Source organism: Staurois parvus, unplaced genomic scaffold, assembly GCF_062004578.1.
Source record: "Staurois parvus isolate SC_StPar_1 unplaced genomic scaffold, SC_StPar_1.0 ptg000655l, whole genome shotgun sequence".
NCBI lineage: Eukaryota > Metazoa > Chordata > Amphibia > Anura > Ranidae > Staurois > Staurois parvus.
This window is the reverse complement of record NW_028318451.1, coordinates 1,227,133-1,254,121: the sequence shown is the minus strand read 5'-3', so window position 1 is coordinate 1,254,121 and position 26,989 is coordinate 1,227,133. Positions and strand designations below refer to the sequence as shown.

The following is a 26,989-nucleotide window of genomic DNA, read 5'->3' as shown; positions in this document are numbered from 1 at the left end:
GGATTAGGGAGACGATGAAATCTGTCAATAGCGTTATGGGCATCCACAAGTTTATTGAAAGTTCCTGCGAATTCCCCCATTTTGTTTTCTATATGGGATACACAGTTGCCCATTTCTTGCATATCTGATTTAAACTGCTACATACATTGCATAAGGTCAGATTGAATGGAGCTTCTCAATGAGACCAGCATATCTTTGAGAGTAGTGTCCATTACAGGCTGATTAGTAGTAGGGAATGCTAAGATGGAGTCTGGCAGTTCTCTAGTATCATTCATGGAATGATCAGAGACACGTTTCAGAGGCTGTAGCGTTTGCCTGTGTCATCTTTTGTTTAAACTTAGCAGGGCTGTGAGATGGAGAGGAAGCCTGTGCTGGGGAGCCCTCAAAGCTTTGTGGAGAGCATTGTGTGCCCTGTCCTTGAGGTGGCATGTTTCCCTCATGCTGTTGCTGGCTCCGGGAGGATGAAGGACTGCCCCCTCTGCCATGTTGGGATGCATGCCGGCTCGGTGGCCTGAAGAAATTGGTAAATTTACCTAGCCATGGGGGGGTCTTTCCATTTCCTCGATGCCCCCATCTTGTTCCCGCTGTGTTCCGGTGCCTGTGATGCCATTTGGGTGGCTGGCTGATGATTGTGATCAATTTGGCGGGTCTCAGTCTGTCAGAGCAGCAGACTCACATGGCGATCTCAGTCTGCGGCCGGCTGCGCCCCCCTGACCAATACCTTTTAATAATGAGATCCCTCTGAAGCTTTGGAAGCTCTCTTCGGACCATGGCTTTTGCTGTAGGATGCAACTAAGAAAATGTCAGGAAAGACCTACTAGAACAGCTGAAATTTATTTGAGGGTAATCAGAGGTACTTTAAATGATGGCAGGTGTGTATTGACTCCTATTTAACATGACTTTGAATGTGCTTGCTTAATTCTGAACACAGCTACATCCCCAGTTCTAAGAGGGTGTGCACACTTATGCAATCAAATTATTTTAGTTTTTTAATGTTTACTCCCCCCCCCAAATGTTTTCAGTTTGTTTTTCAATTAAAGTTGTACAGTTTATAGGTCACATTAAAAAGGTGGAAAAGGTTCTAAAATGATTCAGCTTTTTCTCATTTTCTACATCACAGAAACCTGACATTTTAACAGGGGTGTGTAGACTTTTTATATCTACTGTATGTGCTACACAAAATGGACAGCAATGCTCCAGACACATGCTAGGGTTGTAATAAAGAGGTGAGGACAATGTCCAATGTTTTCTGGTAATGTCCCAGTTTAAGTCCATTTTGGGAGCATGTGATGACCACTATCAAACACTTTACCTCTGTTGACCTTAGTGGAAGCCTGGCTGCCTGCCTCCACCATCTGACCCATCCTAAATTATAAGCCATCTCTCCCTAATCACCTAATCAATGCAGAAAATGCCTGAATTCCATCCCTATGGAGGCAGACACAACCATTGACTAGAGTGGTTTGCAAAAATCAGTTGCATTCATCTCATGGAAGAGCTGACTGCCACCCTTAACAGCAAAGAAGAAAGATTTAGGGAGAGGGGGAGACCCTGGAGATACTTGTACTGATGACTACCTTCGGATACTGGCCAGCTGACAACTACGTGTTAAATCGCCCATTAGCTATTCCTCCATCCACTGGTCTTTCTTAGCAAGTGATCCTTGGAGAGCACCTCTTTTGCTCTTTTCCCCATCCTTTCCTTTCTCTCCCCTTTACCCCATTTTTTCCTTCCCCTACACCCATCCTTGATAAGCCTACACCAATTCCGTTTCAAATTCTGGTTAACGCCTTTATAACATACTATACATACCAAGCTGTACTTTGTCAACACTAAGCATCTAGTTCTACTGTTATGCAAATTTTCTATTTCCTGTTCAGTTTTTTAACCTTACAATGCAGGAGTCATTCTATCTAATGTACCCAGGTTATGGTTTTCACTGGACTCAATGTATACCTGCTTTGCTCTACACATCAAGTATTAGCTGAAGTGTTGATGATGCACAGTGCCTTGCTCTGATACCCTGAAATGAGCTTCTTTTGTCTTCTCAAACTCATCTGTATTTGTATACACATCTGTAGCTTGCTGTACTCCTTTTTTCCATGTCACTCCGATCATTGTATGTACCATTATAGAATTACCGTATTTTCCGGCGTATAAGACGACCCCCTACTTTTCCTGTTTAAAATGTAGTGTTTGGGCTATACTCGCCGTATAAGACTACCCCTCTTCCAGTGCACACCAGTGGGAAGAATCGTGCCCCATCATTGGTATTAGTGGGAGGAATAGTGCCCCATCATTGGTGTCAGTGGGAGGAATAGTGCCCCATCATTGGTGTCAGTGGCAGGAATAGTGCCCCATCATTGGTATCAGTGGCAGGAATAGTGCCCCATCATTAGTATCAGTGGCAGGAATAGCGCCCCATCATTGGTGTCAGTGGGAGGAATAGCACCCCATCATTCGTATCAGTGGCAGGAATAGTGTCCCATCATTGGTATCAGTGGGAGGAATAGTGCCCCATCATTAGTATCAGTGGGAGGAATAGTGTCCCATCATTGGTGTCAGTGGGAGGAATAGTGCCCCATCATTGGGATCAGTGGCAGGAATAGTGCCCCATCATTGGGATCAGTGGCAGGAATAGTGCCCCATCATTAGTATCAGTGGGGGGAATAGCACCCCATCATTGGTGTCAGTGGAATAGTGCCCCATCTTTGGTGTCAGTGGGAGGAAAAGTGCCCCATCGTTGGTGTCAGTGGGGGGGGGGGGAGGAATAGTGCCCCATCGTTGGTGTCAGTGGGGGGGGGGAATAGTGCCCCATCGTTGGTGTCAGTGGGGGGGGAGGAATAGTATCCCATCATTGGTGTCAGTGGGGGGTGGAATAGTGCCCCATCATTGGTGTCAGTGGGGGGGGTGGAATAGTGCCCCATCATTGATGTCAGTGGGGGGGGGGGGGGAATAGTGCCCAATCGTTGGTGTCAGTGGGGGGGGGAGGAATAGTGCCCCATCGTTGGTGTCAGTGGGAGGAATAATGCCCCATCATTGGTATCAGTGACACCAATGATGGGGCACTATTCCTCCCACTGACACTTGCTGACCCCTGTTCCAGTACGGTGCTGCTGCAGCTAGCATATGTGGTTGCAGCAGTACCTAAGCACGGCACACTTACCTGCATCTCCACTCGATTTTCGCGGGGCCGCTCAGCTCCGCCTCCTCGCCGGTGATTGGCCGCCTGTGTGCCTTTCCTGAGCTACAGTTCTGGCGGCCAATCACCGGTGAGGAGGCGGAGCCGAGCAGCCACGCGAACATCCAGTGGACGAACCGAAGGAAGGAGCAGCCGCGCTTCCTGGACCGGATCGTCGTGGGACCGGAGCCAGGTAAGAGACAGCAGCCCCTGCCCACCCCTGTACTTAGTTTCCCTTCTGTTGGAAGGGGGGGGGCGGCGGCAGCAATGCGCCGCCCCCCTAAAAAGTGTCAGCATGCCGTTACCGGCGTATAAGACGACCCCCGACTTTTGAGAAGATTTTCAAGGGGTAAAAAGTCGTCTTATACGCCGGAAAATACGGTATGTTTGTTTTGAAGACTCGACACAATAAAGAATGAAAAAAAAAAACTAAAAAAAAATATAACTAAAACTGGTGAAAATTTGCAAAACTATAAAAGAACTTGATTGTCCACCTGTGAACCTGAGAAGAAAAATGTGCATTTTTTTTATTTCACTTCATTTAAATTCCCTTTCTCAGGAGAGCATTGACACCAGATTATTAAACCTTGGGTTTTACGGTCACCTACAGGAACACTGGGAAAAAAACAGAATCCATAAACCAGCCATAAAACTCCATCATACAGCCACCATGCTCAGTTTGTAGCAAACAATACCAAAAGCAAATGGCTATAAACAAAAGAAAGGGAGAAACCTGTGTCCCCAGTAGTGGACCCCAATAAAGAGATTTTAAGTTAAAAAAAAAAAAGGAAATTTGACTTGCTAGTAATTTCCATCTCTTGGGAGTATAGTACAGGACACAGGAAGAGTATTTACACACCATGGATTGTAGCAGTGTTTCTCTTTTATTTGTCACAGTCCTTTTTTCAGTCCTGAGACACCCTAAGGGCTTATTGACACATGAGGTTGGGGGAAGTAAAATCATGTAAAGAGAGAAAGATCACAGCTACTCCTGACTAGCCCAGGTGAATAAACAATAAGGAGCAGCCTCAGCCTACGTCTCCACCAAACAACATACCCTGATGCATTTTACCCCACTCACTGGGGCCTATATTCCCTATGACTAAGCCTCAGTGTGTTGGGCAAAATGCATCAGGGTGTGTGAATTGGTGGAGATATGTACGCTGAGACTGCTCCTTATCCTTTATTCACCTGGGCTGATCAAGAGTAGCGGCGATCCTTTCCTCTACTGTTACTGGCCCTCTGGATTAGTATTAGGATAAGCCTGCACCCCATACTCTGGGACACAGAAATTTTCACCTCAAATTTGAGCGGCATGACAAGCAAATATAACAGGTCGCAGTGGGTGAAATATTATGGTTGAGCTGTGTTTTTACTATACGTATATGTAAATGGTGAACGCACCACACCTGTGAGGTATTGTCGTGAACATCAAAATGAGAGCAATAAAGCTCCAAACCTCCTATGTAACGCTAAACTGATAAACCTGTACAGGCTTTTCATCGCCCATGGAGATTTTTAGGTACTGTAGTTTGGTACCATTCCACAGGTGTACCCAATTTTAAAGCACAACATATTAGGTATCTATTTACTTGGAGTAACAATCTTTTATACTTTAACAAAAAATATGAATTATATAGTGTTTGTGTGAAATAAAATTAAAGTGTTTTTTTTTTTTTTTTAAATGCATTTGAAAAACCACTGCGCAAATGCTGTGTTACATTCAAAAATGCAACACCCACCATGTTTTTCTCTAGGGCCTCTGCAAAACATATATATATAAAGACACATTTTATATAATTTATTATGTTTGGGGATTCTAAGTAATTTAAGAAAAAATACTGGTTTTTACACATGGGAGTGAAATGTCAGAATTGGCCTGGTAGGGAAGTAGTTAATATAGTAAGTCTGGGGGAAAAAATCTTCAGCAGCTTCCTCCAATACTCTCTCAATATCCTCTTCATCTCCTTCTGTGTCCTCTATAGTAAGGTATAGTAATTCGGGATCCAACTCAGGTTGAGAAACTGAGGTGTGCATTTTTGGGCCCTAGACAAAGATGGCTATGTTAAGTCTGTAATCTTCAGAGAAATTGTGACACAGATGTGGAGAATTCTGCCTTAGTCAAATAGGCTGCTTGTGGTGTGCCTGAAATAATTCTACTGTTGGATTATGAGATCAAAGTTGGAGCCAGTTCTTGCTATGATGCAAGGGACACATCGTCACTCTACGGTTGAGTGTTGTGTGGGCCTTCGGCAGAGTGAATGTTTGTTTTCAATTTTGCATTGGTCCACTTTCATCTTTTCTCCACCTTAATTAAATGAAGGTGCTCCCTTGTGGGGGTACTCACAAAATAGGGTGTATAGACCATCCTGTAACGAATCCTCATGGCAATAGGGCAAGAGAAAGTGTCTAAGTACTTTGTAAGGGCTCTTGGTGACAGTGGCGGTAAAGTGTGTGACCAGTGGTATGATGTCACACCTGGTCATCCACCTCATTTGAGTGGTTGTGTTTTAGCGCAAAGTTTGTAAAAGATTACACTCCTAAGTGGGTGCATTTCAAACATAGCTCCGTTTTTACAGTACCAGAGATACAGGCTGACCCTATCTCACTTGTCCACAATACTGTACTGTATGTGTTTCACGCTATAAAATGTCAAAGTATTTAGCATTAAAATGCATTACCCATCTCCACTGCAGCTGTCATCAGAAAATGTATCTTCTCCAGCCCAGGAATGGTAGTATCGAACAATATGTGGATGGTCTAAAACAGCTAAAGCTTTAACCTCGGAGACATCTTTTCTAAATATGAATATAGAAAAAGAGAAATAATAATACAACTATTAAAAGTAAAGACCTTTTATACTCAGAGACATTGTCACTTTGCCCTTTTAGGGCAACAGGGTTTATCCCTTCCCCCCAACAGTAATGCTTTCCCAAAGCTAAAAACAGTGCATATTTTTCAGTGGTGGTCACAAAAGGAGTGGCAAGGGAGTGCTGAGAAGCAGAGTTTGTAGGTGGTTGGGAGTGTGCTTGACACAGGCATGTACAGTTTTCATCCATAATAAATATGTTTTAGGTCAATAACCAATATTTTTCTCACCGTGGTAGCGGTGGACCATAACATTTGGGCTTATAAAACAGGGCAAAAAGAAAATTATAGTAACCAAATGCAAGTAAAAAAAAAAAAAAAATATCACTTCAATATTAAAATGTAAAGGCAAACAAAAAAATAAGATGAGAAACAGTTCCTACCTTAAAAAAGGATAAGTTCACCTTTTGTAACATGTTACACCCATATTGAGGGTGTCAAATGTAACGTGTTACAAATGCACCGGATCGCCGCCCCATCCCCCCACCAAGTTTATATTTTGACAAACGGGGGATCTTCTTCCCCCACTCACTGCCAAAATCTAAAGAAAACATGGATGTCCGAGGCTCCGTCCATCCAGCCACATCATCCATTCACAGTGTGCTGTGAATTGGAAAACTACAAGTTGGCTTGTAATTCTCAATGAACTACCAGGGTGCTGCTGAGCACTCTGATAGTTCATTATTTATTCAGGTCAGTGTGTAATTGCCTGCCTGTACGAGCAGACAGATACGTTGGCAAGTGGAACCCGTGATCAGTAGAGGTTTTACAGGCATCAAGTAAAAATAAATAAATACACATACTCAAAGCTACAAATTTATTTTATTGTGTATAATACTGTGTATAATAAAATATATATATATATACAGTCATGGCCGAAATTGTTGGCACCCTTGATATTTTTCCTGAAAATCAAGTATTTCACACAAAAAAGGTATTGCATTAACACATGTTTTGCTATACACATGTTTATTCCCTTTGTATGTATTGGAACAAATATAAAACAGAGGCAGAAAAGCAAATATGACATAATGTCACACAAAACCCCAAAAATGGGCTGGACAAAAGTATTGGCACCCTTAACTTAATATTTGGTTGCACACCCTTTGGAAAACATAACTGAAATCAGTCGCTTCCTATAACCATCAATAAGCTTCTGACACCTCTCACCCGGAATTTTGGACCACTCTTCCTTTGCAAACAGCTCCAGGTCTCTCTTATTGGAAGGACACCTTTTCCCAACAGCAATTTTAAGATCTCTCCACAGGTGTTCAATGGGATTTAGATCTGGGCTCATTGCTGGCCACTTCAGAACTCTCCAGCGCTTCTTTGCCATCCATTTCTGAGTGCTTTTTGACGTATGTTTGGGGTCATTGTCCTGCTGGAAGACCCAGGATCTTGGACGCAAACCCAGCTTTCTGACACTGGGCCCTACAGTGCGACCCAAAATCCTTTGGTAATCCTCAGATTTCATGATGCCTTGCACACAGTCAAGGCACCCAGTGCCAGAGGCAGCAAAACAACCCCAAAACATCATTGAACCTCCACCATATTTTACCGTAGGTACTGTGTTTTGTTCTTTGTAGGCCTCATTCCGTTTTCGGTAAACAGTAGAATGATGTGCTTTACCGAAAAGCTCTATCTTGGTCTCATCTGTCCACAAGACGTTTTCCCAGAAGGCTTTTGGCTTACTCAAGTACATTTTGGCAAACTGTAGTCTTGCTTTTTTATGTCTCTGTGTCAGCAGTGGGGTCCTCCTGGGTCTCCTGCCATAGCGTTTCATTTCATTTAAATGTCGACGGATAGTTCGCGCTGACACTGATGCTCCCTGAGCCTGCAGGACAGCTTGAATGTCTTTGGAACATGTTTGGGGCTGCTTATCCACCATCCGGACTATTCTGCGTTGCAATCTTTCATCAATTTTCCTCATCCGTCCACGACCAGGGAGATTAGCTACAGTGCCATGGGTTGCAAACTTCTTGATAATGTTGCGCACTGTGGACAAAGGCAAATCTAGTTCTCTGGAGATGGACTTGTAACCTTGAGATTGTTGATATTTTGCCACAATTTTGGTTCTCAGGTCCTCAGACAGTTCTCGTCTCCTCTTTCTGTTGTCCATGCTTAGTGTGGCACAGACAGACACACAATGCAAAGGTTAAGTGAACGTCTCTCCTTTTTATCTGCTTTCACGTGTGATTTCTATATTGCCCACACCTGTTACTTGCCCCAGGTGAGTTTACAGGAGCATCACATGCTTGTAACATTCTTATTTATCCGCAGTTGTGAAAGGGTGCCAATACTTTTGTCCAGCCCATTTTTGGAGGTTTGTGTGACATTATGTCGAATTTGCTTTCTTTCCTCCCTTTTTTTGTTTTGTCCCAATACACACAAAGGGAATAAACATGTGTATAGCAAAACATGTGTTAATGCAATACGTTTCGTGAGAAATACATGATTTCCTGGAGAAATATCAAGGGTGCCAACAATTTCGGCCATGACTGTATATATATATATATATGTATATATATATATATATATATACACACATACATACATACATACATATATATATATACACACACACACACACACACACACAGATATACAGTCAGGTCCAGAAATATTGGGACATCAACACAATTCTAACATTTTTGGCTCTATACACCACCACAATGGATTTGAAATGAAACAAACAAGATGTGCTTTAACTGCAGACTGTTAGCCTTAATTTGAGGGTATTTACATCCAAATCAGGTGAACGGTGTAGGAATTACAACAGTTTGCATATGTGCCTCCCACTTGTTAAGGGACCAAAAGTAATGGGACAGAATAATAATCATAAATCAAACTTTCACTTTTTAATACTTGCTCGCAAATCCTTTGCAGTCAATTACAGCCTGAAGTCTGGAACGCATAGACATCACCAGACTCTGGGTTTCATCCCTGGTGATGCTCTGCCAGGCCTCTACTGCAACTGTCTTCAGTTCCTGCTTGTTCTTGGGGCATTTTCCCTTCAGTTTTGTCTTCAGCAAGTGAAATGCATGCTCAATCGGATTCAGGTCAGGTGATTGACTTGGCCATTGCATAACATTCCACTTCTTTCCCTTAAAAAACTCTTTGGTTGCTTTTGCAGTATGCTTTGGGTCATTGTCCATCTGCACTGTGAAGCGGCATCCAATGAGTTCTGAAGCATTTGGCTGAATATGAGCAGATAATATTGCCCGAAACACTTCAGAATTCATCCTGCTGCTTTTGTCAGCAGTCACATCATCAATAAATACAAGAGAACCAGTTCCATTGGCAGCAATACATGCCCACGCCATTACACTACCACCACCATGCTTCACTGATGAGGTGGTATGCTTAGAATCATGAGCAGTTCCTTTCCTTCTCCATACTCTTCTCTTCCCATCACTCTGGTACAAGTTGATCTTGGTCTCATCTGTCCATAGTATGTTGTTCCAGAACTGTGAAGGCTTTTTTAGATGTCGTTTGGCAAACTCTAATCTGGCCTTCCTGTTTTTGAGGCTCACCAGTGGTTTACATCTTGTGGTGAACCCTCTGTATTCACTCTGGTGAAGTCTTCTCTTGATTGTTGACTTTGACACACATACACCTACCTCCTGGAGAGTGTTCTTGATCTGGCCAACTGTTGTGAAGGGTGTTTTCTTCACCAGGGAAAGAATTCTTCGGTCATCCACCACAGTTGTTTTCCGTGGTCTTCCGGGTCTTTTGGTGTTGCTGAGCTCACCGGTGCATTCCTTCTTTTTAAGAATGTTCCAAACAGTTGTTTTGGCCACGCCTAATGTTTTTGCTATCTCTCTGATGGGTTTGTTTTTTCAGCCTAATGATGGCTTGCTTCACTGATGGTGACAACGCTTTGGATCTCATCTTGAGAGTTGACAGCAACAGATTCCAAATGCAAATAGCACACTTGAAATTAACTCTGGACCTTTTATCTGCTCATTGTAATTGGGATAATGAGGGAATAACACACACCTGGCCATGGAACAGCTGAGAAGCCAATTGTCCCATTACGTTTGGTCCCTTAACAAGTGGGAGGCACATATGAAAACTGTTGTAATTCCTACACCGTTCACATGATTTGGATGTAAATACCCTCAAATTAAAGCTGACAGTCTGCAGTTAAAGCACATCTTGTTTGTTTCATTTCAAATCCATTGTGGTGGTGTATAGAGTCAAAAATGTTAGAATTGTGTCGATGTCCCAATATTTATGGACCTGACTGTACATACACATACATACACACACATACATATATATAAATATACATACATACACACCCGCCACTTTATTAGGTACACCTTGCTAGTGCCAAGAAAATAACCCCCACACCATTACACCATCACCAGCCTGAACCGTTGATACAAGGCAGGATGGTTTCAAGTTGTTTACACCAAATTCTGACTCTGCCATCTGATTGTAGCAGCTGAAATCGAATGCCCATTCTCCTCTGACTTCAACAAGGCATTTTCGTCCACACAGCTGCTGCTCACTGGATATTTTCTCTTTTTCGGACTATTCTCTGTAAACCCTAGAGATGGTTGTGTGTGAAAATTCCAGTAGAGCAGCAGTTTTTGAAATATTCAGACCAGCCCGCCTGACACCAACAATCATGCCACGTTCAAAGTCACTTAAATTCCCTTTCTTCCCCATTCGGATGCTCAGTTTGAACTTCAGCAAGTTGTCTTCACCACGTCTAGATGCCTAAATGCATAGAGTTGCTGCAATGTGATCGGCTGATTATTAGCAGATTGTGTTACCAAGCAGTTGAACAGGTGTACCGAATAAAGTGGCCGGTGAGTGTGTGTGTATATATATATATATATATATATATATATATATATATATATACACATATATATATATATATACATACACATATACACACACACATATACACATATATATATATACACACACACACACACATATATATATATATAAATAAATAAAACATTTTATTTATTTCAATGAATTAATGCTAGTGGGATGAATTATGAACTTTTTTTGTTTTTTGCTTAGTTGTCAAAAACAAACTCAAAATCAAACAAATTCCCAAATTGGCCCACATAAGCCAGGAGACAATGAGGGAAATAACTAGCTGAAAGTAACATGAACATTGCTGTGGTTAGTTTCTATAATGTTGTGATTAGTCCCCAGAAACCAATTTCTAAAGCCGACCATAGACGGTCAAAGATTTAAACCATACTGTAGATGGGCAGGCTAATTGTACCCAAGTTGATCCAAGGCTCTACATAACCCCCCCCCCCCCCACTGGGAGAACACAATAGCTCAGCGGGAGGGACTGGTAGAGTGACTTTCCTGCAAAAGAAAATCAAACCATCAGTGAGCAAAATTACTTAACCAGAAATGACATTTTCAGGGGGCGTTCTATACACCATCTGTTTACTGAACGCCTCCAGGCAGCCATGTTGCATTACCTTTCCCAGAAAATGACAGCGATGCAGACTGAAAAGGAAAAGGTAATTTTTAATAACATTCAATTACAATATGACTTGAGTCACAGTTGTATGCGCTATATATATATATATACAGTTGTGTTCAAAATAATAGCAGTCAGACATCGCTAATCTGATCACTGTTTTTGGTAGAAATGATATTTCTACATGGCAAATACTTTACTAGCAGGTGTAGTAGAGTAATAGAAATCCAACAGACCCAACAGTCATGACATGCATGCTGCTGATTCTGTGTAATTGAATCACTAATTGAAAGGGGCATGTTCAAAATAACAGCAGTGTGGGGTTCTATTAGTGAGGTCATTCATTCTTTGAAAAACAGGTGGCAATTATTGCCCTTATTTAAGGAAGGAAGGCAGCAAATGTTGTACATGCTGGTTACAGTGAATTTCTCTCTGAAATTCTGAGGAAAATGGATCGTTCCAGACATTGTTCAGAAGAACAGCGTACCTTGATTAAAAAGTTGATTGGAGAGGGGAAAACATATAAAGAAGTGCAGAAAATGATAGGCTGCTCAGCTAAAATGATCGCAAATGCTTTAAAATGGCAACCAAAACCTGAAAGATGTGGAAGAAAGCGAAAAACTACCATTCGAATGGATAGAAGAATAGCCAAAATGGCAAGGACTCAGCCAACAATCAGCTCCAGGAAGATCAAAGAAGGTCTAAAGTTACCTGTGAGTACTGTTACAATTAGAAGATGCCTATGTGAAGCCAAGCTATCTGCAAGAAGCCCCCGCAAAGTCCCACTGTTGAAAAAAAGACGTACTGAAGAGGTTACAATTTGCCAAAGACCACATTGACTGGCCTAAAGAGAAATGGTGCAACATTTTGTGGACTGATGAAAGTAAGATTGTTCTTTTTGGGTCTAGTGGCCGGAGACAGTTTGTCAGATGACCCCTAAACACTGAATTCAAGCCACAGTACACTGTGAAGACAGTGAAGCATGGTTGCGCAAGCATCATGATATGGGGATGTTTCTCATACTACGGTGTTGGGCCTATTTATCGCATACCAGGGATCATGGATCAGTTTGAATACATCAGAATACTTGAAGAGGTCATGCTGCCTTATGCTGAAGAGGAAATGCCCTTGAAATGGGTGTTCCAACAAGACAACGACCCCAAACACACCAGTCAACGTGCAACATCTTGGTTCAAGACCAACAAGATTGACATTATGGAGTGGCCAGCCCAATCCCCGGATCTTAATCCAATAGAAAACTTGTGGGGTGACATCAAAAATGCAGTTTCTGAGGCAAAACCAAGAAATAGAGAAGAAATGTGGAATGCAGTCCAATCATCCTGGGCTTGAATACCTGTTCACAGGTGCCAGAAGTTTGTTGACTCCATGCAACACAGATGTACAGCAGTTCTCAGAAACAGTGCTTATACAACTAAATATTAATTAAGTGATTCAAAGGAAAGCTAAATCTTCAAACATTTTTCAGTTTATACTGTATAGTGAATGTTTGAGTTTGTAAAGAAGAATACAAACACTGCTATTTTTTTGAACAGTCTAATATTCACTTTTCTTCAATTTTTTTAGAGGAACAACAAAAATTTGATATATTTTTCTTCATGTTTTGATTTGGAATAGAATATGTAGTGTTCCCAATGCATTTGTTTGTATGGAAATAAAAGCTATTAGAAGGATTTTGAGCTTTATTCACTTTTTTCAACACACTGCTATTATTTTGAACACAACTGTATATATGTATGTATGTATGTATGTATGTATGTATATATAGACACACACACACATAAATTTGCTAACTTAAGTCACATAAAAGGAGTTACCCTTTAGGTGGGGACAGACTGAAGAAGTGCATTATGCACCACCCATACCGTAAGATCTTTGTCCACGTTAGGACAGACAATGCTAAAATTTAGTTTACAACTGATAATGGAGATCTTCCAGCACATGACAGACGGGGTTATTTTTGTTAAGCTTTACTCCCAGCCCCCTCCTTAACAGTACATAGAAAGAACAGCTATGTAGGATTTTTAAGAATGTTAAAAGGCAAGTATCTGTGGTCACCAAGCCTGTACAATTGAATGACAGGATTAAAGGGTAATTCCACTTTTGTGCTAAAAAAAAATAAATTTGCAAAAAAAAATATAGCATTTACAATTGCGACTCAACACATATTGTAATTGAATGTTACTAATAATTACCTTTCCTTTCTAATCTGCAGTGCTGTAATTTTCTGTAAAATGCAATGCAATATGGATACCTGGAGGTGTTCTGTGCACAGATGGTGTACAGAACGCCCCCTGAAAATGTCATTTCCTGCTTGAGTGACTGGCTGATTTTCCCAGAAGTTTTCACTAAGATACAAGTATGAGTTTTGGCATCCCTTGCAACAAAAATGTCTATGGGAGATCACTTGATCTATGGAAGATCACATCTAAAGGGATGCAGACCTTGCCAATTTACTTAAGAGTCCTGCAGGTGCAGCAGAGGATTAATAATTATAAAACCACTCCCATACAGATTCACTCTGCACATGGACACAGACAAACAAACATCTATTTCTTCAGAATAACAAATGGTAGGACTGCAACAAAGTCTGTTAAAATCCTTGCAATGTACATAGATCACCCAGAGGGGAAGGTTTTTTTTTGTAACAAAAGTGTTGCCTGCAGTTAAGCATGTATCTGTGCATCCAGAGGTTAGCTCAGTTTAGGGACAGATGTCTGGCCCTGGACACAGAGGCTGCATGTAACTGCTGAATGTGCGGACACATGCATACAACCCCTGCTCTTTTCAGCCTGTCAGTCATTCATTTGCACAGGTTTAGTGGCTGCCAATGATTAGAATAGCTGAGATCGTGACTGCAGGTTGTCTCAATATACTTGCCAGGTGAATCTTGCAGAAGTGCTCTTTTTGTCCATATGAATGAGACATAAGAGCTCATTCTTAAACTACATGATTGTATTGTGAAATGCACAATTTAAAGTAAAGAAAAGCTTACACACAGGAATGTTTATGGAAAATTATATAAAAGCAAACCTTTTATTGCTTTGTGAAACAATGTCTGTTTGTCCATTATATAACTGCATTGGGGGGGGGGGGGGGGTGTTTGTGCGTGTTATTCTCTATAACTTTTTCCTATTTCCCAAAGCTGTCACTGTACCATACTGTGTGATAAGTGGAACACTTTGACAGCATATTATACCGTTTCTTTAGGGGCTAAAAGATTCCCATTTCTGATTTTGCAGATTCCAGAACAGTTTCATGTGCACTAATAAGATGTAAAGTTAGCAGGTTCCTCTTCCCATATAGTTAACTTTACAGGAACATTTTTTTTTTCCCCCTGCAAACTGGGCTATGTATACAAACTTTTCCATGCTCAAATGCAATGTCAAAACAGTTCTTTAAAAATATTTTTTTTCCCCCCTTTCAATCAGGTCAACTTACTCTGAGCGCTGCTTAACTTTTTTAACAGCATAGTCCTTTTGGTCAATTTTTTTTCTTGCTTTAAAAACTGTTCCAAATCCACCAGAAACAAGTCTTACTATGTTCTCAAAATCCTGAAGAAATCTGAGGAAAAAAATAATTGAAAATGCATACAAGTGAATAAAACTAAAGAAAAAAAATTAACTGGAAAGAAAAGCTGGCATTTTCCGGATGTAAACTGAAACCTAACGGTGCTTTAATTTCCTGCAATTTCTAGACATGCCATCTCATTCTAGGAACAATATGCTTTTTGAAAACCCATGGTAAAGCTGAAGTCTGGGCTTACTTGCATAGTTATATTAGTCAACTTGAACCAATATAAGTATGCATATGCCATACCTGTGGAATCCCTGTGGAAGCAGAGAATCACTGTAGCAGTCAGCACTACAACAGTGATCACCGCTACCTTCCAGGTCTCATGCAGAGCAACTGCCCTGCTGTATAGTGAACAGAGCACAGGGGATCACTCACAAAATTCCTTGCATTTTTCTCAATTAATGGAAAGCTTTCTCTGACTGGATGAGGTAGAGATCATGACATCACTGCTCCACTTCACCACCTACTTCAAAGAACACCTTGCATTCATTGAGAAAAAAGGAAAAAAAAAAGCCATAACCTGAATTCAGCTTTTAGGCCAATTGCATACAGGAGTGAAAAATGCTGAGTTTTTTTTACTGATATTAAATGAGATGCATTGCTGTCTACTGGAGACTGCATAAAACTGAATAAAGCTCAGTAATGCAGTGTGAGTACAGAGCAGTAAAACAAAAATAGAAATGTGAGTGGAGTCACGTGCTTACTCGTCTACAAGGATGTTTACGCGTGTATACATGAGTATATTACAACACTGGCAATGGAGAAGAATTTTACTTGTCCTTATTAGTCTATACACTTATACACCTTTACACGAAATTATTCAGGTCTTTACACACAGTTTTTAGCCCCTTGCACAAGTTCCTGAGTAAACATCAGTAAATTATCACTCTCTTGTGCAAGGGGCCTAAGAATGTTTACGCGAATAAGTATGTTACAATACTGCTAATGAAGAAGAATTTAACTCGTCTATATGCTTTACTCAACATTACTCAGCTCTTTACACACAGTTTTTGGCCCCTTGCACATGGGCATCATAAGTTCCTGAGTATCCATCAGTAAATGATCGTACATCAGTAAATCAGTAGGCCAAAGTCTTTGGGTGGCTGAGGATGTAGTGTGTTTAAACTTTGCTAAAGCATGTGACATGGTTCCACACAGATGGCTTACCTGTAAAAGAAGGCCTATTCCTTTAGTAAAATATTCCCAATCTCTCCAGTGAGGTAAATCTCCTCTGAGGCAATAGTCACATATACAAAATGTCCCAAATCTCCCTTCTATTCCTGTTCTGGCGCAACTGACAACTAAAAACTTGTTTGGCAGTTGTATTTAATTGTAATCTGTGGCAGCTGGTTTGGTGTCCGACTTGTATGTGAATTTCCAGTTTTCTTACCATGTTTTTCTTTTGCCTTTCAGTCTAGGACAGGGGATGGCAACCCGTAGATCACTGGCAGATGACAGGTGGATTGCAAATACCTCCCAGTGTTGCAGATCCAGTCCTTTTCCCTGAGAGGCAGAGCAGCACAGGTGCATGCTCACCCAATCCTAGACAGAGAGTGCCCCCCACCCCTTGCATACGTGCAGCTGCGGGGCGGGGAAAGCATCTGAAAAAGCTCAGGCGGATTTGGGCTTTTGTCCAAACTTGCTCGAGCTCTTCCCCCGAGTGTTGTGAGCTCAACCCTGCCAGCCCTCCCACCCGATCCAAAGGGCTTGCGGGTGATATTTGAGAAGACGAGAGAGGAGAGAATTGCCTGGGGGGATAAAAGCCAGAACATGCAGTTTGTCATTGCAGCTTCCATGCACCACTCAAAAACAACTTCTGTGCCCTCCTGATCAGCATAATGCCCTTCTGACCCTCTAGCCTTCCCATGGTGAATTAAAGGGAGTGTCAAGTTTCTCACTAAACTTAACTTTTAAGTTAGGCTATGTTTACATTTTTACAGTGACATTAATAGTAGTGTATTAGTAGATTTTTCTAGGTTTCTTTATGTGGTCTTTTTAATTGGTGGCTTAAAAAAATGCTGCACCCTGGTGACCTTTGACCTCTTTCATAGTGTCCAGGTAGATCACCACCTCTCAAAGGTTACCCACCCCTGGTCTAAGATAAGGAAGCTAAATAAGCCAGTGTGCTCTGTTGTGCCACCCTGTAAACAGGCACCTCTTTCTGAGAAGCAGAGTAGTGTGGACATGTGTTGGGCCTGTTGAGTGAAGAATAGAGACCATAAACAAAGTGTTAGGTATGTCCTTGTAGAACACCTATAGTGTTTTTTTCTGGATGAGATCATGATGCAGAAGTTGCAAGTGAAGCCATTTATGAGAATGGTCCCCCTTCTGGGCACATTACAGAGGTCTGAGAAGCAAAAGTGCTTTGCTAAAGGGAAAATGTATATCTGAGGACACAAACCAGGCAGGTGTGAAGAATGATGTTTCACAGGATAAGTCACCTTCTAGTTAGTAAATCAACTGTAAGAGGTGTTTAGAAAAGGATGTGGGAGTGCTTAAGGAGGTAAGGGGTCTACCTGGTGCTACTTTTAGTGGGAATGAGAGATGCATTGTAAATACTGTCAAAGCTAATAAGAGTTGTGAAGAAGATGTTGTGCATCTTTTCACGATGTTCTTGTCACAGAAAGATGTGCGTTCCTGAATTCCCAGAATTTGGGTCAGAAACTTCCTAAGATAGCTGGAACATTTACTTTTTTTCAGCAATGCTCAAAAAGCAAAAGCAATTTGTATTGCAGAGTTAAAGCTGTGCATAAAAAAAAAATTAAAAAGTGCAATAAAGAGTTTTTACAGACTGGTTATTCAGTCATAAAAAAGTGAAAAACAAACCTGCACAGTCCTTAAATAAATGATAACAAAACCATATAACAAATCAAGTTGCCAGCTAAATACGGAGTAGGTGATTTCACCACAAACACAGTGAGAACTTTTTTTTTTTTTTACATTTTTTTTATGTGATGCATATCGGATCAAATAAGGGATCGACTTTATGTTTGTGCATTAACCCATGGGAGGGTGAAAAAGCATTATTTGACCTCATTTATGGTAAGAGGTCAAATGTTGAGGTGAGCGCATTGTAATATCACATTGTGGCGTGTACTGGTGTTACTGTGGGACTATTTTTTAATAACAAAGCTTTGGAACAAAACACATTTTTCACACTGGTGTTCAAAAGGCACACCTGGATAATGGATCCAGTTGTTTTGAGACACTTTTTTTCTACAGTGGTTGATGTGTTTGTGCACAGTTTATATATGTGTATAAATTATGTTGCTCTAAGCTATTTCTGTTTAGTCATGACACCTAAAAAAAAAAAGAAGAAAAAAAAAAAAGGGACAAACAATGGATGATTAACAAGACACAATGTGAGCCCAATAAATTAAGCCTCAGTTCAAAGGGCAAGTTCTAGGTCAAAGCAAAGCTGCTTGCAACATAGAGAGAGGAGGCATGTTTACAGTAGATTGATTCCAACTGCCTCACCAAAATATCCAGATTCCCATTCCATACATTTAATTTTCTAATACCATCACAGTGTCAATCCTGAATGAGCCAGAGCAGTAAAATGAAGAAAAACGCTCCCAAAGAAAGGGGTTTTAGTAGGATATTAAAAAAAAGAGAAACTTTCCTCCCGGCCAAGAACTTGTCTCATCCTTTCTCTTTCCATCTTAAGGTGTATTTCCACTTTTGCAGGAAAATTTGAGAAAGCCTCACTATATTTTGCTATGTGTCTCATTCACAAAGCATACATAAATACATTACACGTAAATATTTCTTACCTTTTATAAATTTTTGGAGGTATTTTGGCAGATTGCAAGTGTTTCTCGATAATCTAACAGTGTCTGTTCCCACTCAGACAGGGGAATTTCTGCGCTACAAAAAAGAAGGGTTCGTGAAAAGAAATTCACAGGAAAGCGGCTACACTATGAACAGAATGTGATACTCAGAAAAAATTCCAAAAATTATGCTTTATTACATATAAATATTTGACATATGGGCAGTTGCCCTGGTTACCATCACCTCAGTATGAGACAATATACACACAGACCTAAAACCATATAAAATCACCAAGACCGGTCTAAATAAATGTGCTGCCAAGACAATGACAAAAATGTCTAAAGTCTTTGCCGCACTGGCACATAGGTTAACACTTCCCAAAGGAGGTGTACACAGAAATTATACCATAGGTATACAGTGTCACATGTAATAAATGTAAAGACATATGTCATAACCATATAGGTTCTATCCCAAAGAGGGGATTTCCCAAAAATTATACCAAAGGTATGAAATATCACATGTATGCATTGCGGCGAGCACAGTGTGCGTCAGAAGAGAGGCATAACCATAAGCCTATATAAGGCAGCAAAAGGATATCATATATAAAATGCAGTACAGTCCCATGCCGGTACATGTGGTTGGGGCCCATTCATCTGTAATAGAAGTGACTGATATTTAGGACTCTTTAGATGTAAATAACGCCCCGATTGTTGCCTGGATGGAGAAACAGATGCAGATAGCAGGACACTGCTTTAAGTGATGACTTCACCACAATATGTGGACTACACATCACTTGTTGTTGAAAACAAGATAAAGCCCACGGCGGAGGAGCCGCTGGGCTTTATCTTGTTTTCAACAACAAGTGATGTGTAGTCCACATATTGTGGTGAAGTCATCACTTAAAGCAGTGTCCTGCTATCTGCATCTGTTTCTCCATCCAGGCAACAATCGGGGCGTTATTTACATCTAAAGAGTCCTAAATATCAGTCACTTCTATTACAGATGAATGGGCCCCAACCACATGTACCGGCATGGGACTGTACTGCATTTTATATATGATATCCTTTTGCTGCCTTATATAGGCTTATGGTTATGCCTCTCTTCTGACGCACACTGTGCTCGCCGCAATGCATACATGTGATATTTCATACCTTTGGTATAATTTTTGGGAAATCCCCTCTTTGGGATAGAACCTATATGGTTATGACATATGTCTTTACATTTATTACATGTGACGCTGTATACCTATGGTATAATTTCTGTGTACACCTCCTTTGGGAAGTGTTAACCTATGTGCCAGTGCGGCAAAGACTTTAGACATTTTTGTCATTGTCTTGGCAGCACATTTATTTAGACCGGTCTTGGTGATTTTATATGGTTTTAGGTCTGTGTGTATATTGTCTCATACTGAGGTGATGGTAACCAGGGCAACTGCCCATATGTCAAATATTTATATGTAATAAAGCATAATTTTTGGAATTTTTTCTGAGTATCACATTCTGTTCATAGTGTAGCCGCTTTCCTGTGAATTTCTTTTCACAAACCCTTCTTTTTTGTATGCCTCTTTGGGCTACTGAATGGAAGCCATATTTTGGGTGATACAGTAATTTATTTTGCAACCTCTAAATTAACTATCTTTAGTCGAATTTCTGCGCTAGCCTTTATTAACATATAATAAGGAGGCCAGCTTCAAAATTTTTTATACTTTATTAGGATAGACAGTGTTCAAATCTAATTTAGAACAGATAATGAAGTTCTGCCAACATACTACAGACACTGTTAATTATGTTAAACTCTACTCTATAGCCTCCTGCTAAACATTGCAAAGCAGGTTGAGCTTGATAGGATTTTTAAGCAAGTAAAAAGTACTTAAAATAGGTAACCAGCAATTTTCAAATATTTTTAAGTGATTGTTAATGCATAATTTAAAAAAAAAACAAAAAACCACGACAAACAGGTTTATACGTACCTGCCTTGTGCACTGGAATTGAAGAGAACAGCCCTAAACAGCCTCTTTTTGGGTCTCCCCCCCCCCCCCCCCCCCAGAGGTCCTGGCTCTTCTTCTCCAGTGAGTACCCCCACAGGAAGCTGCTTCCTATGGGGGCACTCATGCAGGCTCGCTTCAAAGCCTTGCTGCCTGCATCTATAGATACAGATAGCAGGACCCACCCCCGTGTCTCTGGCTTTGATTGACAGCAGTAGGAGCCAATAGCTCCCACTGCCTTAGCAAAGCCTGAGACCAGGAAGTGAAGGAGAGCCTCTGCAGATGAGTGCAGCGATGGATTGAATGAGGGCTCAGGTATGTATAAGAGGGGGTGAGGGTACGATACTGATGCCTAAACAATTTTTATGTTAATGCAGAGAATGCATTATGGTAAAAATGTTTAGCTTTTATAACCGCTTTAAGTTTTGCTATAATAAAGGGAGCATGTAACAAATAGGTCAACTCAATTTGGCGGAAAAAGTGAAGGAAATAAGTATTTGATCCCCTGCTGATTTGGAATGTTTGCCTACTCACAAAGAAATGATTGGTCTAAAAATGGTAGGTGTATTGTAACACTGAGAGACAGAATAGCAACAAAAAATTCTAAAGAAATGCATGTCTGACAAATTATGCACCGATTTGCATGTTCATGAGGGAAACTTTCAGCTCCCTCCATAGATTTTCAGTTGGATTAAGGTCTGGAGACTGGCTAGGCAACTCCAGGACCTTAATGTGCTTCTTCTTGAGCCACTCCTTTGTTGCCTTGGACATGTGTTTTGGGTCATTGTCATGCTGGAACACCTATCCATGACCCATTTTCAATGCCCTGGCTGAGGGAAGAAGGTTCTCACCCAAGATTTCACGGTACATTGCCCCTTCCATTGTCCCTTTGATGCAGTGCAGTTGTCCTGTCCCCTTAGCAGAAAAACACCCCCAAAGCAGAAGGTTTCCACCACCATTGACAGTTGGGATGGTGTTCTTGGGGTCATAGGCAGCATTCCTCCTCCTCCTCCAAACACAGCGAGTTGAGTTGATGCCAAAGAGCTCAATTTGGTCTCATCTGACCACAACACTTTCAACCAGTCCTCCTCTGCATCATTCAGATGTTCAGTGGCAAACTTCAGACGGGCCTGGACATGTGCTTTCTTAAGCAGAGGGACCTTAGCAAAGACATGTCACAGAATACATTTTGGCCGAAATTTATGACGAAATTTGATTTTTAAATTTTTTTACTGGACATGTTATATAGCAAAAAGTCCAAAATATTGTTTTTTTTTCCTCAAAATTGTCAGCCTTTTTTTTTTATAGCGCAAAAAATAAAAACTGCACAGGCGATCAAATACCACCGAAAGAAAGCGCAATTTGTGGGAAAAAAAGGACGTAAATTTAATTTGGGTGCAGTGTTGCATGACCATGCAACTGTCAGTTATAATAAAGCAGCGCCGCAACACAAACCTCTTCTGTAACCGCTTCTTGACCACCCTATAGCAGAAATACTGCTACAGGGCGGCATGGGTGCGCAAAATCACATACATTTATACATGATTTGTGCTCCCGTGGTTTTCACACCCCTCCCAGATAGCGTCAGATTGCCTGTCAGTACAGCAGTCATCACATTTAACCTCTTGATTGCCAGGAACACGCTCATGCACAATAATCCTCCATTGCTAGTGTAGCGTCTGAACGGATCAATATCTTTGATCAGATCAGCACTATACCAGCGTTCACATTACTATAGCGTCCCCAAAAATGCAGCGTTAGCAGGATCAGCCCCGGCACCTGCCAGCTCCTGCGTTTAGCCCCTACGCTTACCCCCCCCTTCTCCCCCAGCAAGTGCCGTGTCAGTAGGTCCCCGTCACTTGATACATTGCACACAAATCCGCAATGTTCACAGAATCAGGCCTGATCTCTGTTAGCACTTGTCAATAAATTTTGATGACTCTCATATACAGAAGAATGCCAGTACTAGTGCCGTGCTACCTTTTGGTGAACTGGCGAGCACCAGCGGTCTAGTACATCTTGGTCTTTCACAGATCTCTTAGATTGTAAGCTCCCAGGATCAGGCCCTCCTAACCCTCTTGTATTGAACTGTATTGTTCTATATTGTCTCCCGTTATATTGTAAAGCGCTGAGCAAACTGTTGCTGCTATATAAATTCTGTATAATAATAATTATAATAATAATACCAGCACTGCAGTATGACTTGGTGACGTGGCGAGTCCCATAAGTCCAGTACAAGCCGGTGCGGTGGCAAGCACAAGTATTGTCCCGCAGCCACCAAGAATTCGCACACAGGCCCATAGAGCCCCTAATATCCTTCCGGATGTGCTTGCAAATCCTGATTGGCAGCCCACAAATTTTGCAGCACCCGTACTTCCCCCATTCACTGCCCAACCTGGAATTCAGCTGGAAATAGAATATTTAACTCCTCCCCTTGATTTTTGGAGCGGTTTTTCACAGAATATCTGTATGCGTTGATTGTGGATCAAAGCAATTTATATGCACAACATTTTATCACCGCCAACCAAAATTCAAACCTTGCCAGACCAGTCGCATGGAAACTCATTACGGTTTTTGAATTTACATTTTTTTGGGGCCAAACCCTCAACATGGGCATTACTAAAAGAAATGAATTCCATTTGTATTAGTCCGCAGACCCGATTCATCTAATGCCGTGTTCTCTGCTGCCATGGCCAGGCATAGATATGAGAGTATAATGTGTTTTATGCATTTCAACATCAATACACTCTGTCATCCTCGGGGTGACCCTGAATTTGACCGGCTACACTAAATTCAGCCCCTCGCAAATCACCTTAGCCAAAAATTTGCAGATGTCTATACTCCCCAGCAAAACATCTGCATTGAGGAGTCCCTCATTAATTTTTCTGGCCGCCTAGCATTCAAACAATTTCTCCCCAGCAAGTGTGCCAGATATGGGGTCAAGATGTAGAAGACCTGTGAGAGGACAACAGGCTATACTTATAAGTTTCGGAGGGAAAAGATAGTCACGTGGAGCCCCCCGGATGCCCAGACTACATTGGAAGCAGTGGCAAGATAGTTTGGGACTTGGTGTCATCCTTTTTCCATATGGGGTATACTTGGATAATTTTTATTCAAGCGTTCCACTATTTAGACATTTGTTCAATCTTGGAACTGGCGCTTGTGGCAAAGTGTGACCTAATGTGTGCCCATCATTAGAAGTGGGTGGATGCAGGGCAGTATATTCTAATGGTGGGCATACCACACACTTTTTCTGGCAGAAATTTCTTCTCTTTTTTTTCCATTCAGTCTACAGGCTGCATACAAAAAAAAAAAAAAAAAAAAAAAAAAAGAACATAGCATATACACCCAACAAGGACCAGCGACGTACTGGTACATCACTGGACTTTGAATGGTTATACCAGGATGATGCCTACAGCTGCAGGCATCATCCTGGTATCGTTTTTTTCAGCCGGCGATCGGCTTTCATGTAAAAGCAATCCTAGTGGCTAATTAGGTGCAGGATTGCTTTTACAAGCAGCGGGAGAGGATGCCCCCCTCCCCCGCTGCCTTCCACGGCCTTCTCGTGCCATCGGGGGAACCTGAGAATGCAGCCGGTGTTTCTGCCAGCTGACCATAGAGCTGATTGGAGACCTGAGTGGTGCCAAACATCTCTATAGTTTTAGAATTCGGAAGCACCGAGCATTTCATCACTTCAGTTTTGCAGGATATAAACCGCACCATTTGTAAATTGGGAAAGCATCTGATCACACCAATTTGGTTCGATTAGATAATGTAAGGGCAGAAGAGATATCTAGTGTCTGATAGACCCCAGATTTCTCAAAAAAGAATATCTGACAATGGCCATTGAAGTTATAGGGGATATTTGCATTCCCTGTGATAGCATTAAAAGTGATCAAAGTAAAAAAAAAAAAATGAAAGGTACAGTGTAAAAATAATTTAAAACATCAAAATTACTTAAAATAAAAAACAAAAAAAAAAACCTCGCCCCTCCCATGCACGCACACCTGTGTGCACAAGCGTTGATCCTGTGGCGGTATGTAAACAGCGGATGCACCATACATGTGAGGTATCGCCATGAACATCAGATCAAGGGCAGTAATTCTAACAGTAGACCTCCTCTGTAAATCTAACATGGTAGCTTTTAAAGACTTTTAAAGTGTTGCCTATAAATATTAAAACTTTATGCAGTTTGTCACCATTTCACGGGGGATGCGCAGTTTTAAAGCATGTCATGTTTAGTATCTATTTACTCGGCATACCATCATCTTTTATATCTTACTAAATAGTTGGCCAATATATTATGTTTTTCTGCATTAAAAGTAAAAAAAAAATCGGTGCCCGAGTACTATGTGCCATAAAAAAATTGTAGTACCCACCATTTTATTCACTAGGGTGTCTGCTTTAAAAAAAAATATATAATGTTTGGGGGTTTAAATTAATTTCCTATCAAAAAATACAGATTTTTTTCATGTGAACAAAAAGTGTCAGAGAAGGCTTGATCTTCAGGTGGTTAGAAGAGTGAATGATGTGTGGCATAAACTACAAATGCTGGGCATAAAACGCCCCCACCCCCCCAAAACGACTACTTTTTGGAAAGTAGACACCCCAAACTATTTGCCGAGAGGAATGTTGAATCAATAGAAGAATTTATTTTTTTACCACCAGTTTTTGGAAAATGACAAAAAATTATTTTTTTTTTTACACAAAATTGTCACTTAAATGATTTATTGGTCACACATGCAATGGGTATATGTGGAATTACTCCCAAAAATACATTCTGCTACTTCTCCTGAGTATGGGGGTACCACATGTGAGAGACATTTTGGCAGTGTAGCCAAGTACAGGACCCCAAAATCCAATAAGCACCTTCAGGCTTTTAAAGGGCTTTATTTCCTCATTACACTTCCTGACTACCTATCACAGTTTCGGAGGTCCTGAAATGCCAGGATAGCACCAAGCCCCCCACCCCCCCCAAATGACCCCTTTTTGGAAAGTAGATACCCCAAGGAATTTGATAAGAAGCATGGTAAGTATTTTGCAGATCTCATTTGTTGCCACAAGTTTCTGGAAAATGAAGAAAAAAAACAAAAACATATTTTTTCTATTCTTTTTTTATATTTCAAAACCTTGTGAGAGAAAATGAGATCTGCAAAATACTCACCATGCCTCTTTTTAAATTTCTTGGGGTGTCTACTTTCCAGAAAGGGGTCATTTGGTGCTATCCTGGCAGGTCAGGGCGTTCAAAACTGTGATAGGTATTGAGGAAGTGAAATGAGGAAGTTACGCACCTTAAGGCTTTCAAAGTGGTCATTGGATTTCAGGCTCCTCTATGTGGCTAGGCTCCCAAAAAGTCCCACACATGTGGTATCCCCATACTCGGTATAAGTAGCAGAATGTATTTTGGGGTGTAATTCTAGATATACCCATGGCTTGTGCGAGAAATAAATAATTTAAATGACAACTCTGTGTAAAAGAAAAAAACGTTTTTGTCATTTTCCAGAAACTTTTGGAAAAAAATATAAATCTTACATGGACTCAATATGCCTCTCAGCAGATAGCTTAGGGTGTCTACTTTCTGAAAAGGGGTCATTTGGGGGTGTTTGTACTATCCTGGTATTTTAACAACTCAAGAAATGTGATGAGCAGTCAGAAAGTAAAAGCTGTGTAAATTCCATTATCTATACCATAGTTTGTAGACGCTATAACTTTCACACAAAGCAATAAATATATACTTACTGGGATTTTTTTAACCAAAAACATGTAGCAGAATACATTTAGGCCTAAATTTATGACAAAATTTTAGTTTTTTTGGATATTTGTTATGACCGAAATGAAAAAAATATAGTTTTTAGAAAACAAAAAAAAAAAAAAAAAAGTTTCCTTCAAACATTTTTTTGTTTATAGCGCCCAAAATAAAAAGTGCACAGGTGATCAAATACCACCAAAAGAAAGCTCTATGTGTGAAAAAAGGACATAAATTTCATTTATGTACCGTATTGCATGACCACGCAATTGTCCGTTAAACTAGCACAGCGCTGTATAGCAAAAAAATGGTGTAAATTTTAATATCTATACCATAGTTTGGAGACGCTATAACTTTCACACAAAGCAATCAATATAC

The 26,989-nt window shown here is 40.8% G+C and overlaps 1 protein-coding gene across 1 annotated transcript in view; it reads right to left on the bottom strand.

The window, feature by feature from the left end:
• The window catches only part of LOC149448846 (interferon-induced, double-stranded RNA-activated protein kinase-like), a 175,280-nt gene that overhangs the window by 58,818 nt on the left and 89,473 nt on the right, over positions 1-26,989 (bottom strand). The window contains exons 12-13 of the mRNA XM_089694190.1: positions 14,976-15,098; positions 5,863-5,979 (exon numbers count right to left, since the gene is read on the bottom strand). Coding sequence (XP_089550316.1) covers positions 5,863-5,979; positions 14,976-15,098 — 240 coding nt within the window. The remainder of the gene's footprint in view (positions 1-5,862; positions 5,980-14,975; positions 15,099-26,989) is intronic.